The following is a 15,586-nucleotide window of genomic DNA, read 5'->3' as shown; positions in this document are numbered from 1 at the left end:
CACTGTGTCCTGTGCCATAACCAGAGAAGGCCTCTGACGGATAAGACTCTAAGCCACTGTCTCTCCTTTGCTACAGGGGATGACACGAGTGAGGAACGCCACAGATGCAGTTGGGATTGTGCTCAAAGAGCTCAAGAGGCAAAGTTCTTTGGGTATTTTTCACCTTCTGGTGGCAGTGGATGGAGTCAATGCTCTCTGGGGAAGGACCACACTGAAAAGAGAAGATAAAAGCCCAGTAGGAAAACTGAGTCTCTCTGTTCTGGTTTCTCTGGCTTCTGGTGCTATCATATATGTAGGCTGGGGCACAGGGACCATGCGATATGTTCTCTTGCCCTAGGAGTATTTGAATTAAGATGTATAATGAAATAGCATCAGAAAGAGGTGATACCAAGTTCTACTATCCATGAAAACTAAGGGAAAGTAATTTGAAAAAAGCATGACAGCAGAAGCTATGTTTTCTTTCTTTGTCAGTTTTGTTATTCTCTTTAAATGAAGCTATGTTGTCTAAGCAGAAAAGATCAGAAGCATCAAGGAAGGGGGGTGGTAGTTTGGGACAATGAATGTTTTCTCCCTTGGGAACTGTTTTTAACCTCCAGAAGCACATCAGTTTTAGAGCCAACAGCTATGTAGCTTATCTCAGAGGCTATACCTTCAGGTACATAGTTGAGGATTTTTTAATTGCTATCGATTGTTGTCGAGAAGCATCCAGGCAAAGCAAGTAATGGCCTCTTCTTCCTGCTCCCATTCCCTTTCTCCCCCTCTCACACCTTGACCAATGTGCAGGTTGCCCCAGAGGAACTAGCACTTATTTACAATCTGAGGAAAATGGTGAAAAATGATTGGGTGAGTGTTACTGGTGCCTAACACATTGCAGAAAGAAATGTATTTTCATTTTAAAGATCTTCGACTACTTCATTGCTAGTATTTCCCAGTCTCTAATTTTATGGGCAGAGAGTTATTATATATTTTATTTAATTCCTATAACTGTACCAAGTTTAAAATCTGTGTATTTGGTTCCTGGCTGGGTAGCTCAGTTGGTTAGATCATTGGCCAGCTAACACCAGTGTTATGGGTTTGATCCCAGTCAGGAACAACAAATCAATGTTTCTCTATCTCTATCTCTCTCCCTCTCTCCCTCCATCTCTTCCTCCCTCCCTCCTTCCTTCCCCTCCCTCTCCCTGCCTCTCCTTCCCTCTCACTCTCCCTCCTGCCACTCTCCTCCTTTCCCCTTCCTCTCTAGAATCAATTTTTTTTTTAATTTTTTTTTCTTTTTTTTTTTTTTTTTTTTCTGAAACTGGAAATGGGGAGAGACAGTCAGACAGACTCCCGCATGTGCCCAACCGGGATCCACCCGGCATGCCCACCAGGGGCGACGCTCTGCCCACCAGGGGGCGATGCTCTGCCCCTCCGGGGCGTCACTCTGTCGCGACCAGAGCCACTCTAGCACCTGGTGCAGAGGCCAAGGAGCCATCCCAGCGCCCGGGCCATCTTTGCTCCAATGGAGCCTTGGCGGGAGGGGAAGAGAGAGACAGAGAGGAAGGAGGGGGGGTGGAGAAGCAAATGGGCGCTTCTCCTATGTGCCCTGGCCGGGAATCGAACCCGGGTCCCCCGCAAGCCAGGCCGACACTCTACCGCTGAGCCAACCGGCCAGGGCCTTTTTTTTTAATTTTTAAAGGATCAACCAATGAATGTATAAATAAGTGGAACAATGAACAGTGTTTCTTGCTCTCTCTGTCCCCTTCCTCTCCCTCTAAAATTACTGTGTTAAAAAAATCTATGCATTTGGTTTCTAATCTTTCCACTTGACTAGAATAATCTTATTCAAAATCATTTTATTTAAATATTGGTGTAATTACTTTGTTCAAAGTGTTTTTATATCTTCTGTCCTTTTTAGCTTTTTCTAAGTTTTCTTTTTATCCTCTTTCAGAATGGAGGTGCCATTGTGTTGACTTTGAGCCAGACTGGGTCTCTTTTTAAACCTCGGAAAGCCTGTCTGCCTCAGGAGCTGCTGGGAAAGGTCAAGTCATTGAACAAGTTGTTGTTCATTAGATAGTCATTCTGTCTAAAGATAACTTTTTTTTTTACATAATTTAAGACTTGAAGAAAAATTATATTCCTATATGACTTTACCCAGGTTTACCATATTTGCTTTCTTCTTCTCTCTCTCTCCATTCATTTTTTTCTGAATATGTCACCTGAGACATAATGCCGCTTTATCCCTAAATTATGTGTACTTCCTAAAATCAAAGATATCATACAGCAGTTATCAAAATCAGGAAATTGATATTGATATAATAATGTTACCTAATCTGTAGAACTTACTCTGTTTTGCCAGTTATCCCAGTATTGGTTTTTTTGTTTGTTTGTTTTTTTAAGGGAGAGGAAGGGAGATAGGCAGATCTTGTGTGTGGCCTGACCAGGATCCACCTGGCAACCCCATCTGGGGCCAATGCTCAAGTACTGAGCTATTTTTAGATTCTGAGGCTATCGCGCTCTAACAAAGCTATTCTCAGCACTTGGGGCCATGCTCGAACCAACTGGCTGTGGAAGGGGAAGAAGTAAAGAAGGGGGGTGAGGGATGTATGGAGAAGCAGATGTTTGCTTCTCCTGTGTGCCCTGACCAGGAATCAAATTCAGGACATCCATATGCCGGCTGATGCTCTATCCACTGAGCCATTGGGATAATATTGGGCCATTATCACAATATTCTTACAGAAATAAAAAAGTCCAGGACAGGCCCTGGCCGGTTGGCTTAGTGGTAGAGTGTCGGCCTGGCGTGTAGGAGTTCCGGGTTCGATTCCCGGCCAGGGCACACAGGAGAAGTGCCCATCTGCTTCTCCACCCCTCCCCCTCTCCTTCCTCTCTGTCTCTCTCTTCCCCTCCCACAACCAAGGCTCCATTGGAGCAAAGTTTGCCCGGGTGCTGAGGATGGCTCTGTGGCCTCTGCCTCAGGTGCTAGAGTGGCCCTGGTCGCAACAGAGCGACACCCCAGATGGGCAGAGCATCACCCCCTGGTGGGCGTGCCAGGTGGATCCTGGTCCAGTGTATGCGAAAGTCTGTCTGACTGCCTCCCGTTTCCAACTTCGGAAAAATACAAAAAAAGAAAAAAAGAAAGGAAAAGAAAAAGAAAGTCCAGGACAATGTCTTGCATTCAGTTGTCATGTCTCTTTAGTCTCCTTTAATCTAAACAGTTCTTCAGTCTTTGCCTTATATAATCTTAATATTTATATTTCTGTTTTTAAAGAATACATGCCAGTTATCTATGGGTTCTTTTATGAAGTTGTCTGATGTTTTCTCCAGATTATATGTGATATTAGGAGTGTTGTGTATTCTTAGTGCATAACATTAGGAGGCACATGAAACCTGTTCTCCTCCTACTGTGATACTAACTTTGAACACTTAGTTCGGGTGGTATCCATTTGGTTTCTCTCAGTAAAGTTCTATATTCTTTTATAATGAATAAATACCTTGTGGATATAGACTTTGAGACTAGGCAAATATCGTGTTACTCCTCAAATTTCTCCTTAATAGTTTTAGTAAGGTTTTAGTTACAGCGAGTCTTCCCTAAATCAGTTATTCTGATAATTGCAAAATAGATATTTCCTAGTTCCATAATTTCCTCTAAATATATCATTTTCTATTGGCTTTCTATTATATGTAAGAATTTTCCTCTCTTTCTTATGTATTTATTTGTTTCAGTACCAAGTATAGATTCTTAACCTTGACTATCAGTATTTATTTTGGTACTTAAATTTTTTCATATTTGGCCAGTAGGACCCCCTTCAAGCTGGCTTCTATGTCCTCTGAAAATGTACCCATCATTCTTTCTCTGCTTCTTTCTTTATGGTACAAGAATATCTTTCAGGCTCATCTTGTACTTTTCATGCCTAGTCATAAAATCAGCCATTTCTTCAAGGAACCTTGATTCATTTTAGAGGAAAATGCTATTTAAAAGCAAGAGTGTTGGTGGCGCAGTGGATAGAGTGTCGGACTGGGATGCAGAGGACCCAGGTTTGAGACCCTGAGATCGCCAGCTTGAGTGCGGGCTCATCTGGTTTGAGCAAAGCTTACCAGCTTGGACCCAAGGTTGCTGGCTTGAGCAAGGGGTTACTCGGTCTGCTGAAGGCCCACAGTCAAGGTACATATGAGAAAGGAATCAATGAACAACTAAGGTGTCGCAATGAAAAACTGATGATTGATGCTTCTCATCTCTCTCTGTTCCTGTCTGTCTGTCCCTATCTATCCCTCTCTCTGACTCTCCCTCTGTCTCTGGAAAAAAAAATGAGACTCAGAGACATGGACAAGAGGGTGGTGGTTACCAGGGGGAGGGTAGGGGCACAAAGAAAACCAGATAGAGCCTGACCAGGCGGTGGCGCAGTGGATAGAGCATCGGACTGGGAAGCGGAGGACCCAGGTCGAGACCCCAAGGTCATCAGCTTGAGCGTGGACTCATCTGGCTTGAGCAAAAAGCTACCAGGTTGGACCCAAGGTCGCTGGCTCCAGCAAGGGGTTACTCAGTCTGCTGAAGGCCCGCAGTCAAGGCATATATGAGAAAGCAATCAATGAACAACTAAGGTGTTGCAACAAAAAACTAATGATTGATGCTTCTCATCTCTCTCTGTTCCTGTCTGTTTCTATTTCTCTCTCTGACTCTCTCTCTGTCCCTGTAAAATAAATAAATAAATAAATAAATAAATAAATAAATAAATAAATAAATACAAAATAGGAATTAGCTTATAAAAAAAATACCAGATAGAAGGTGATGGAAGACAATTTGACTTTGGGTGATGGGTGTGCAACATAATCAAATGTCAAAATAACCTGAAGATGTTTTCTCTAAATATATGTACCCTGATTTATCAATGTCACCACATTGATAAATTAATAATAATAAGCCTGACCTGTGGTGGTGCAGTGGGTAAAAGCATTGACCTGGAACGCTGAGGTTGCCGGTTCAAAACCCTAGGCTTGCCTGGTCAAGGCACATATGGGAGTTGATGCTTTCTGCTCCTCCCTCCCTTCTCTCCCTTGGCCTCTCTCTCTGTCCCCTCTCTCTAAAATCAATAAATAAAATCTTTTTAAAAAATTAATAATAATAATAATAAAATTTTTTAAGTTATTCCAATAAAAAAAAGGAAGGAAAAGATAATATAAATGAATGAATGATGAATAAACCATGTGTTCATACTGATAGTTTCAATTCCAGGCAAATATCAAAGCATTCACAATATCCTTCCCCCTTTCTATATTTGCAACCCTCATCTCCAACAATAAGTAATCTGCTGTTATTATCCACAGTATATTTGATTAGTAGCTCAGTCTTAGAATACAGTAAAAGTAGCTTCCGAATTGCTAACCCTTCACTCTATAAAAAATAAGCTATGAACTAGAATACAATATTTGTTTGAGTAGTTTTTTCTTTTGCATAAAGGTTTTTAGTCCCAGTACTCTATTCAGAAATTAACTTGGTATGCACCTGAAACTAATATTAAATAATATTGAATGTCAAAATAAAATAAAATGTAAAAAAAGAACTTGACCTGACAATTAGCTCAGTGGGTTAGAGCGTTGTACCAAAACACCAAGGTTGCAGGTTCAGTCCCCATCAGAGCACGTAGGGGAAGTGACATAAATGTACAACTAAGTGGAACAACAAGTGAATGCTTTGTTCTCTTCTATATATCTCTCTCTCTCCCTTCTGTCTCTGTCTCCCTTCTTCGATAAAAATAAGTAAGTAAATAAATAGAGAAAGGTATGTTGTGTAGGAGAAATACAGTATGTATAGGGTGCAGTGGTCTGCGGTCTCAGGAGTCAGTGGAGGTCTTAAAATGTATCTAAAGGGGGTTACTGTATAGTTTGATTGATTCATTTGTTTCAGTTTATGTTCCATTAAGCATCTCATACACATCCTTGTTTTATTTTCTGTTTTGAATATATGGAACTGTAAAAAATTAATGTATATGTTATTATATATATTATATATATATTATATATATATACACACACACACACAAACAAATGTCATCCCCCCTCAAGTATTTCTTAATCTTTTATAAATATAATACTTGTGACCATGAGAGCAACAATAACCAGCCCCTGTATGTAGAGCCCTGTATAAGGCAGGATAACCAGAAAGGGAAGAGTATTGTAGAATGGAAGAAAAGCCAAGACTTTGCCCTCAAAGTGTTTAAATAAACTTGATCACTCTACTGATTTGTCACTTTTTTTCCTCTTGATTCATCACTTAATAGTTACCATATCTATCCTTTTTCTTCTCCAGGAAGGATTTGACGCCCTGGATCCCTTTATTCCTATCCTGGTTTCTAACTATAACCCAAAAGAATTTGAAAGTTGTATGCAGTATTATTTGGAAAACAATTGGCTTCAACATGAGAAAGGTCAGTTGTTTAATATTTTCCTCTCAGGGCTCTATGCTCTCAGGAAGAGTCCTACTGAGTCAAAGCCTTGATCTCTTCCTTTTTTTTTTTTTTTTTTTTTTGTATTTTTTCTGAATCTGGAAACAAGGAGAGACAGTCAGACAGACTCCCGCATGCGCCCGACCGGGATCCACCCAGCACTCCCACCAGGGGGCGACGCTCTGCCCCTCTGGGGCATCGCTCTGTTACCACCAGAGCCACTCTAGTGCCTGGGGCAGAGGCCAAGGAGCCATCCCCAGCGCCCGTGCCATCTTTGCTCCAATGGAGCCTTGGCTGCAGGAGGGGAAGAGAGAGACAGAGAGGAAGGAGAGGGGGAGGGGTGGAGAAGCAGATGGGCACCTCTCCTATGTGCCCTGGCCGGGAATCGAACCCGGGACTTCTGCACACCAGGCCGACGCTCTACCACTGAGCCAACCGGCCAGGGCCAGATCCCTTCTTCCCTAAGCAGCAGCCTATACTTTGTATTTCATCTTTTTTCCCTTTATCTTGACTTCTCTTTGGCTGACTGGATGGTACAGAAAAGTGTGGCAGTGGGGGGCTGGGTATGATCTAATTTACAAAGCCATCATATCTCTCTCCAAATTCTCATAGTACTCTAAACTAAAATGCCCGCGCTAAGAGTGGAGACTGAACCAAGCCCAGTGTTTTGGTTTGGGTTGCTGTCACATTCTCATTGTTGCATTTTCTTTGGTTTCTTTGCTTGTTTGTATCTTTGGTTGATTGGTTTTTTCTGTGTTTTTGTGTGTGTATGTGTGTTTTTTGATTTGAGGTTTTTTTGTTGTTGTTTTTTTGCAACAGAGACAGAGAGAGGGACAGATAGGGATAGACAGACAGGAAGAGAGAAATGAGAAACATCAAGTCTTTGCTGCAGCACCTTCGTTGTTCATTGCTTTCCCAAATGTGCCCTGACCGGGGGGCTACAGCACAGTGAGTGACCCCTTGCTCAAGCCAGTGAATTGGGCTCAACCAGCAACCTTGAGATTCAAGCCAGCGACCTTTGGGCTCAAGAAAGCGACCATGAGGTTATTTATGTCTAAGATCCCGCGGTCAAGCCAAACGAGCCCTCATTCAAGCCGTTGACCTTAGGATTTCGAACCTGGGTCCTCTGCATCCCAGTCTGAAGCTCTATCTACTGCGCCACCACCTGGTCAGGCTTTTTTTTTGTTTTTGTTTCCTCTTTTAGCAAGAGAGTGAGAGACAAGAAGGGAGAGAGATGAAAAGAATCAACTCATAGTTGCTTCACTTTTAGTTGTTCACTGATTGCTTTTTCATATGTGCCTTGATGGGTGCTCCAGCTGAGCCAGTGACCCCTTGCTCAGCAACATGGTTTGGCTGGAATGTTATTAAATAAATTAAGGAAAATTCCTAACCAAGTGGTGGCACAGTGGATAGGGCGTCAGACTGGGACACGGAGGACCCAGGTTCAAAATCCTGAGGTTGCTGGCTTGAGCGAAGGCTCATCCGGCTTGAGCGTGGGATCATAGACATGACTCCATGGTTACTGGCTTGAGCCCAAGGTTGCTGGCTTGAACAAGGGGTCACTTGCTCTGCTGTAGCCACTGGGTCAAGGCACATGTGAGAAAGCAATCGGTGAACAACTAAGGAGACTAAAGAAGGTGCAACAAAGAATTGATGCTTCTCATCTCTTTCCCTTCCAGCCTGTCTCTCCCTGGCTGTCCCTCTCTCTGTCTCTATCACACACAAAAAAGAAATAAAGAAAAGCTGCAGCATGGTGGTTTAGGAAGCACAATGGAGAGATTTCTGAAGGGTTGGGAGACTCGACAAAACCCTAAAGTCCAGAAGATATTCTTGGAACAGAGGGAGAAATGGATTGGAACTATAGAGACTGAAAGGGAAATTATGGCTTGAATATAGTTTATTGGGCATCCCTGGCCTGTTGGCTCACTGGTAGAGCATCAACCTGTTGTGTGGATGTCCCAGGTTCGATTCCCAGTCAGGGCACACAGGAGAAGCAACCATCTGCTTCTCCCCTCCTCCCCCACCCTCCTTCTTTCTCTCTCTGTCTCTCTCTCTTTCTTCCTGTCCTGCAGCCATGGCTCGATTTGCTTGAGCAAGTTGGCCCTGGGTGCTGAGGATAACTCCGTGGCCTTGCCTCAGGTGTTAATAATAGCTCAATTGCAAGCAATGGCCCTAGATAGGCAGAGCATCACCCGCCCAGTAGGGGCCTGCCTGGTGAATCCTGGTTGGGTCGCATGTGGGAGTCTTTCTGTTTGCCTTCCTGCCTCACACTCAATTAATCAAAAGAGAAAGAAAAAGAAAATAGTTTATTAGGATAAAGGATCTAGAAATGAGGTCTCTTGGGAATGCTAATTTAATCAGATTATAATCTGGATAATGTTGCCTCTGCCCACAGAATTTTCTGGTGCCATAACACTGCAGAGAAAACTTTTAATTATTTGTGTTTGACTCTATTTTAGCTCATACGGAAGAAGGAAAAAAGGAGCTGCTATTCCTAAGTAATGCGAATCCTGGGCAGCTGGAGCGGCTCTGTGCCTACCTCTAGGCCACAGTCTCAACAGATGTGGAAGACAATGGCCATTTCCTTTAATAGACCCAATGAGATGGGACATCGCGCAGAACACATGAAGAGCTCATGGGACTGGACAGGACTGCAGTCAACTCCCACCCTTCATTGAAATGGGTTCCTTGTAAAGTGACTGTAATGGCAATAAGACATCCTTTTCTTCCTGAAACTAATATCAGTGGTTTTAACATTTTAACTAATCATGGATCTTTTCCTTAAAAATTAAATTCAGTATCTTGCTTAAAGTCTTGTGTTAGATTTATAAGATTGAGTCTTGAGATAGGCCAAATTGAATTTCTCTGGTGTTCTGCTTCTTGGGTGTCTAAAGAGACTAAATTCCACAGGTATTTCCAGTGGTACTATTTTCCAGACTTTATTCATTTATGGAGATTGAGATTCACAGCTTAACTTCTTCCCTGACATCACTTATTTCCTGTTTATCAGTGGTCCCGAAACTGCATCTGAATCTGGCATCTTTGTACAGTACAGCTCCTTTGACAGGTTCCTGAAAGAATTAAGAAATAAATGTTATATGTTATGTGGAATGATTATTCTTTTTTAAAAAAATTAATTATTTAGCCTGACCTGTGGTGGCTCAGTGGATAAAGCGTCAACCTGGAAACACTGAGGTTGCCAGTTCAAATCCCTGGCTTGCCTGGTCAAGGCATATATGGGAGTTGATGCTTCCTGCTCCTCTCCCTTCTCTCTCTCTCTCTCTCTCTATCTATCTCTCTCTCTCTATCTCCCCCCCCCTCCTCTCTAAAATGAATGAATAAATAAATAAATAAATTTTTAAAAAATTATTTATACAGGGACAGAGCGAGAGAGAGAGGGATAGATAGAGACAGGCAGACAGGAACGGAGAGAGATGAGAAGCATCAATCATCAGTTTTTCGTTGCTACACCTTAGTTGTTCATTGATTGCTTTCTCATATGTGCCTTGACCGTGGGCCTTCAGCAGACAGAGTAACCCATTGCTTGAGCCAGTGACCTTAGATCCAAGCTGGTGAGCTTTTCTTTTTCTTTTTTGCTCAAGCCAGATGAGCCCGCACTCAAGCTGGTGACCTCAGGGTCTCGAACCTGGATCTTCCACATACCAGTCCGACACTCTATCCACTGCACCACCGCCTGGTCAGGCTGGAATGATTATTCTTAATGCATTTAGAGTAGTACTAGCTGTGTACCATTTTTGGGAGGCTTGAGAAAATATTGACTCAAATTAATTTCAGTAGAGTTTAATTCTCTGACTATACCCAGGTTGTTTTATTTTTATTCTTTTTCAATTTTCTTTTTATATACCCAGGTTGTTGGTTGGAAGTTTGAGTCCCAGATCTACCATATATTAGCTTTCTATCTTTGAGTCTTTTAAAACTTATTACCTTCTCTAATTTCACTTTTTCTCTATTTCACCTTACCTAATAGTAACAATAATGCCATACTTTTCAGGGGTTTATGAGAATTAAATCACATAATACTGTATATGTAAAGTACCTCGCATATAGTAGATACCCATTAAATGGTAGGTGGCTACCATTTATAACATGGATTTTATAATGCATTAATTGGAAAGTTACCACAGGGGACTTGATCAAGATGGCAGCATAAGTAAATATGGTACACAGAACTTCCCACAGCTACATCTAAATTACAGAACAGCTATCATTCAGAATGCCTGAAATCTAGCTGAACAGAAGTCCTATAACTATGTAGAAGTCTTAAGGATATACAGAAGCAGCCACATGACTACTGATAGGAGAGAAGAGACATGCAACAGCCTGGCCTCACGTACCTGTGTGGTGGTTAAAAAGCAGGAAGTATATCTTGACTGTGGAGGTTCCCCCAAGGAACGAGGAGTCCTAGCCCCACATCAGAACCCCTAGCCTAGGGTTCCAGTGCCAGGAAGGGAAGTCCCCATAACTCTGGCTGTGAAAACTGCAGGGATTGTACGTGAGACTGAAAACTGCCTGAGCTGCTGGAATCCCAGGCAGTTCCTCTTTAAGGTCCCATGCACAGATTTACTCGGACTCACTCACTCTAAGCTCAATTGCTGGGGCAGCAGCTTGAAAGGCACCAGAGGCATTTAGGGAGGAAGTAAATTGTTTGGCTTCTGAATGAGAGCTGGAGGGACAGCTTTCTTCCAGACAGAAGTGCTAACAGAGGCCATTGTTCATTTGTTGAACCCTCCCAAACAGAACCAGCAATTGGGTGCCATATCTGAGTCTCCATCAATCTAATGATTCCCTGAGACCCTGCCTCACCCAACTTGCAGGCCCACACAAGCCATTTTTCATGGCTTTCCCATACAAATGACCCCGTTTGCCTTAAGCTTGGATTTTGCAGAAATCTCTCAAAAAAGCAGCATCTAGCCTGACCAGTGATGACTCAGTGGATAGAGCATCAACGTGGGATGCTGAGGTTTTTCAGGTTCAAAACCCCAAGGTCGCTTTCTTGAGTGCGGGCTCCACCACCTTGAGCACGGTCAACAGCTTGGACATGGGATCATCAATATGAACCTGATGTTGCTGGCTTGAAGCCCCAGGTCACTGGCTTACGCAAGGGGTCACTGGCTCAGCTGGAGCCCCCGGTCAAAGCACAAATGAGAAGCAACCAATGAACAACTGAAGTGCCGCAACTGTCTCTCCCTCTCTCCTCCTCTCTCCTTTTCTCTGCCTCTCTAGAAGTAAAAATAAAAACTGATGGGCCTGACTGATGGTGACACAGTGGATAGAGTGTCAACCCAGAATATGGAGGTTGCCATTTGAAACAAGGTTGCCAGCTTGAGTGCACAGCCTCCAACTGGAGCACGGGATTATCAGCATGAGCCTGATGTTGCTGGCTTGACTGAAACTGAAGGTTGCTGGTTTGATCCCCAGTCAAGGCACATATAAGAAGCAACCGGTGAACAACTAAGGTGCTGCAATTATGAGTTGATGCTTCTCATCTCTTTCCCTTCTTTATTGTCCCTGTCTGTCTTGCACAAAAAATAATAATAATGGCAATATGACCGCTGTTGGGGGCGAGGTAGTCACTGTTTAGATACATCTTTTCAGTAGCTCATGTACGCTTCCTCTTCTCAGTCCTCACTACCACTGCCTATCACCAAATTTCCTTAGTTGATGTCATTTAGAGGCTTCACTATAACTTTGTTCTAAATATTTTTGCCATATATATGTTACAAAGTTCAGACTATACAATAACATGGAAAATCAGGCTCCTTTCTTTCCTCTTAGCTCCCTTTTCTAGAGGCAATTTTTATTACCAAATTCTAGAGACAAAATTCTACACACAAAAATAAAATACACATTTTTTTAAAACACAAAAGTATACTCTCAGCCTGGAGTGTGGGGGACCCGGGTTCGAGTCCCGGCCAGGGCACATAAGAGAAGCTCCCATTTGCTTCTCCACCCCTCCCCTCCTTCCTCTCTGTCTCTCTCTTCCCCTCCCGCAGCCAAGGCTCCATTGGAGCAAAGATGGCCCAGGCGCTGGGGATGGCTCCTTGGCCTCTGCCCCAGGCACTAGAGTGGCTCTGGTGGCAATAGAGCGACGCTCCAGAGGGGCAGAGCGTCGCCCCCTGGTGGGAGTGCTGGGTGGATCCCGGTCGGGTGCATGCGGGAGTCTGTCTGACTGTCTCTCCCCGTTTCCAGCTTCAGAAAAATACAAAAAAACAAAAAAAAGTATACTCTTATATGCCTTGGTGTTTGTTTTTTTGGTTTTTTTTTTTGCCTTGGTGTTTTCACATGCAGTTGGTTCCTTGGTAGACAGGTTCCGGGACCCCAACCCCACTCCATCCCCACAGCTGTTCAAGTCCCTGAAAATGTCATACTTCATTCAAATTACGCACATCCTCTCATATACATGAAATTATCAAATTATCTCTAGGTTACTTATAAAACAATACATTGTAAATTCTATATAAATAGTCTGACTAGGCGGTGGCACACTGGATAGAGCGTCGGACTGGGATGCAGAGGACCCAGGTTCGAGACCCTGAGGTCGCCAGCTTGAGCGCGGGCTCATCCGGTTTGAGCCAAAGCCCACCAGCTTGGCCCCAAGGTCGCTGGCTCGAGCAAGGGGTTACTCGGTCTGCTGAAGGCCCATGGTCAAGGCACATACGAGAAATCAATCAATGAACAACTAAGGTGTAGCAACAAAAAACTGATGATTGATGCTTCTCATCTCTCTGTTCCTGTCTGTCCCTATCTGTCCCTCTCTCTGGCTCTGTGAAATAAATAAATAAATAAATAAATAAATAAATAAATAAATTCTATGTAAATAGTTAAACTGTATTTAAGAAATAATGACAAGAAAAAAAATACATTTTTAGTGCAAACAACCATCCTAGGCCTAACTACACAGCTACATTTTTTTTTCGGAAAATTTTTCATCTGAGGTTGATTTAATCCATGGATGCACAACCCACAACTACACAGGGTATGTGTCTTGGAAATTGTATTTATCAACATAATCAACAGTTCAAATGCTATACAAATGTTTACCTGAAACCTATGTAATATTATTGATCAATGTCATCCTGTTAAACTTAATTTTCTAAATAAAGTTTTAAAAAAAAGAAATTGTACTTATCAAGATTCTTTCTTGTAAATTGAGTACCCGCTCTAAATAATTTAAAAACAAAAGGAATTAGCACACAGAACTTCCAACAGCATCCGTGGCTCAGCAGCCACAGACAACATCCTAACACAACAGGGGAGAGAAGTGCTGTGCGGAAGTCACCAGTGCTATCTGTAAACATTGACACTGCAGATGCTAATGACAATGGCACCTACACCCCAGAAACTCCAGTGCTGCTGCCTCCCAAATCAGTAAGATGCTATTGCCTTATTACTTGCCAGGACCTGCATCTGATTTGCCTACCTGATCCTTAGCTCCAAATAAAGCTAGGAAACTGGCTTCCATCTTTGAAAGACTAAATTCATATAATCATTATGCCTTACTTTGTTTTGAGAGAGATAGTGACAGAGAGAGACAAAGGGAGTGAGAAGCATCAACTTGTAATTTCTTTCACTTTTGTTGTATATTGATTGCTTCTTGTATGTACCTTGATCAGAAATTGGACCTAGGCCTGACCAGGCAGTTGCACAGTGGATAGGGCATTAGACTGGAATGCGGAGGACCCAGGTTCGAGACCCCGAGGTCACCAGCTTGAGCGCGGGCTCATCTGGTTTAAGCAAAGCTCACCAACTTGGGCCCAAGGTCGCTGGCTCAAACAAGGGGTCACTCGGTCTGCTGAAGGCCCACGGTCAAGGCACATATGAGAAACCAATCAATGACCCTGACCAGGCGGTTGCGCAGTGGATAGAGTGTCAGACTGGGATGCAGAGGACTCAGGTTCAAGACCCCGAGGTCCCCAGATTGAGCGCAGGCTCATCTGGTTTGAGCAAAAGCCTACCAGCTTGAACCCAAGGTCGCTGGGTCCAACAAGGGGTTACTCAGTCTGCTGAAGGCCCGCAGTCAAGGCACATATGAGAAAGCAATCAATGAACAAGTAAGGTGTCGCAACGCGCAATGAAAAACTAATGATTTATGCTTCTCATCTCTCTTCGTTCCTGTCTGTCTGTCCCTGTCTGTCCCTCTCTCTGACTCACTCTCTGTCTCTGTAAAAAATAAATAAATAAATAAATAAATAAATAAATAAAAATTAAAAAAAATAAAGGAATCAATGAACAACTAAGGTGTTGCAATGAAAAACTAATGATTGATGCTTCTCATCTCTCTTCATTCCTGTCTGTCCCTATCTATCCCTCTCTCTGACTCTATCTTTGTAAAAAATAAAAAAAAGAAGTTGAGGGGAGGGGCACAAAGAAAACCAGATAGAAGATGACGGAAGACAATTGGACTTTGGGTGATGGGAATGCAGCATAATCAAATGTCAAAATAACCTAGAGATGTTTTCTCTGAACATATGTACCCTGATTTATCAATGTCACCCCATTAAAATTAATTTAAAAGAAAAGAAAAGAAAAGAAATTGGACCTTGGGCTCAAGCCAAGCCAGTCCCCTTGCTCAAGCCAGTGACCGGGCTCAATCTGGCAAGGTTTGGGATTGTGTAAACCACCCCCTGCTCAAGCCAGCGACCCTGCGCTTACAAGCCAGTGTGCAGAGGAAGCGACCAAACCAGTTACCTCAGCATTCCAGGTTGATGCTTTAGCCACTGCATGCTCTTTCTTTTTAACTAAAGAAATAGTAAGTTGTATGCCTACTGCATAATTTCTGTATGAAGTCCTTACTGAAGAATTCCCTCATTACTTTTATAGTTTGCTAAATATGGATTCTCTTTTTGAGGGTGCAGAGGAGGGGACATAGTGAGGTAGACTCCCACATGAAATCATCCAACAACCCCATCTGGGGCCAATGCTCAAGTACTGAGTTATTTTTAGCACCTGAGGCTGATGTACTCCAATGGAGCCATCCTCAGTGACAGGGCCACACTTGAATCAACTGGGCCACTGGCTGCGGAAAGGGAAGAAGGAGAGAAGGGGAGATGGAGAAAGGAGAAGCAGATAATTATTTCTCCTGTTTGCCCTGACATGGAATCAAACCCAGGATGTTCTTACACTGGGCCAACAATGCTCTATGCACTGAG

The 15,586-nt window shown here is 43.0% G+C and overlaps 1 protein-coding gene across 8 annotated transcripts in view; it reads left to right on the top strand.

Annotated features, from left to right (window-relative positions):
• The window catches only part of DAP3 (death associated protein 3), a 69,551-nt gene extending 55,995 nt beyond the window's left edge, over positions 1 to 13,556 (top strand). For 7 of the 8 annotated variants that reach the window (XM_066261908.1, XM_066261903.1, XM_066261910.1 and 4 more), the window contains 5 exons: positions 77 to 235; positions 784 to 843; positions 1,928 to 2,017; positions 6,281 to 6,398; positions 8,876 to 13,556. In XM_066261908.1, coding sequence (XP_066118005.1) covers positions 77 to 235; positions 784 to 843; positions 1,928 to 2,017; positions 6,281 to 6,398; positions 8,876 to 8,961 — 513 coding nt within the window. In that variant the 3' untranslated portion in view covers positions 8,962 to 13,556. The remainder of the gene's footprint in view (positions 1 to 76; positions 236 to 783; positions 844 to 1,927; positions 2,018 to 6,280; positions 6,399 to 8,875) is intronic. The other variant, XM_066261905.1, reaches the window with a different exon arrangement.
• The last annotated feature ends 2,030 nt before the right edge of the window (positions 13,557 to 15,586 follow it).

This window comes from Saccopteryx bilineata, chromosome 2 (genome assembly GCF_036850765.1).
Source record: "Saccopteryx bilineata isolate mSacBil1 chromosome 2, mSacBil1_pri_phased_curated, whole genome shotgun sequence".
Classification (NCBI taxonomy): Eukaryota; Metazoa; Chordata; class Mammalia; order Chiroptera; family Emballonuridae; genus Saccopteryx; species Saccopteryx bilineata.
The sequence above is the reverse complement of the archived record's forward strand: the minus strand, read 5'-3'. Positions and strand labels throughout refer to the sequence as shown.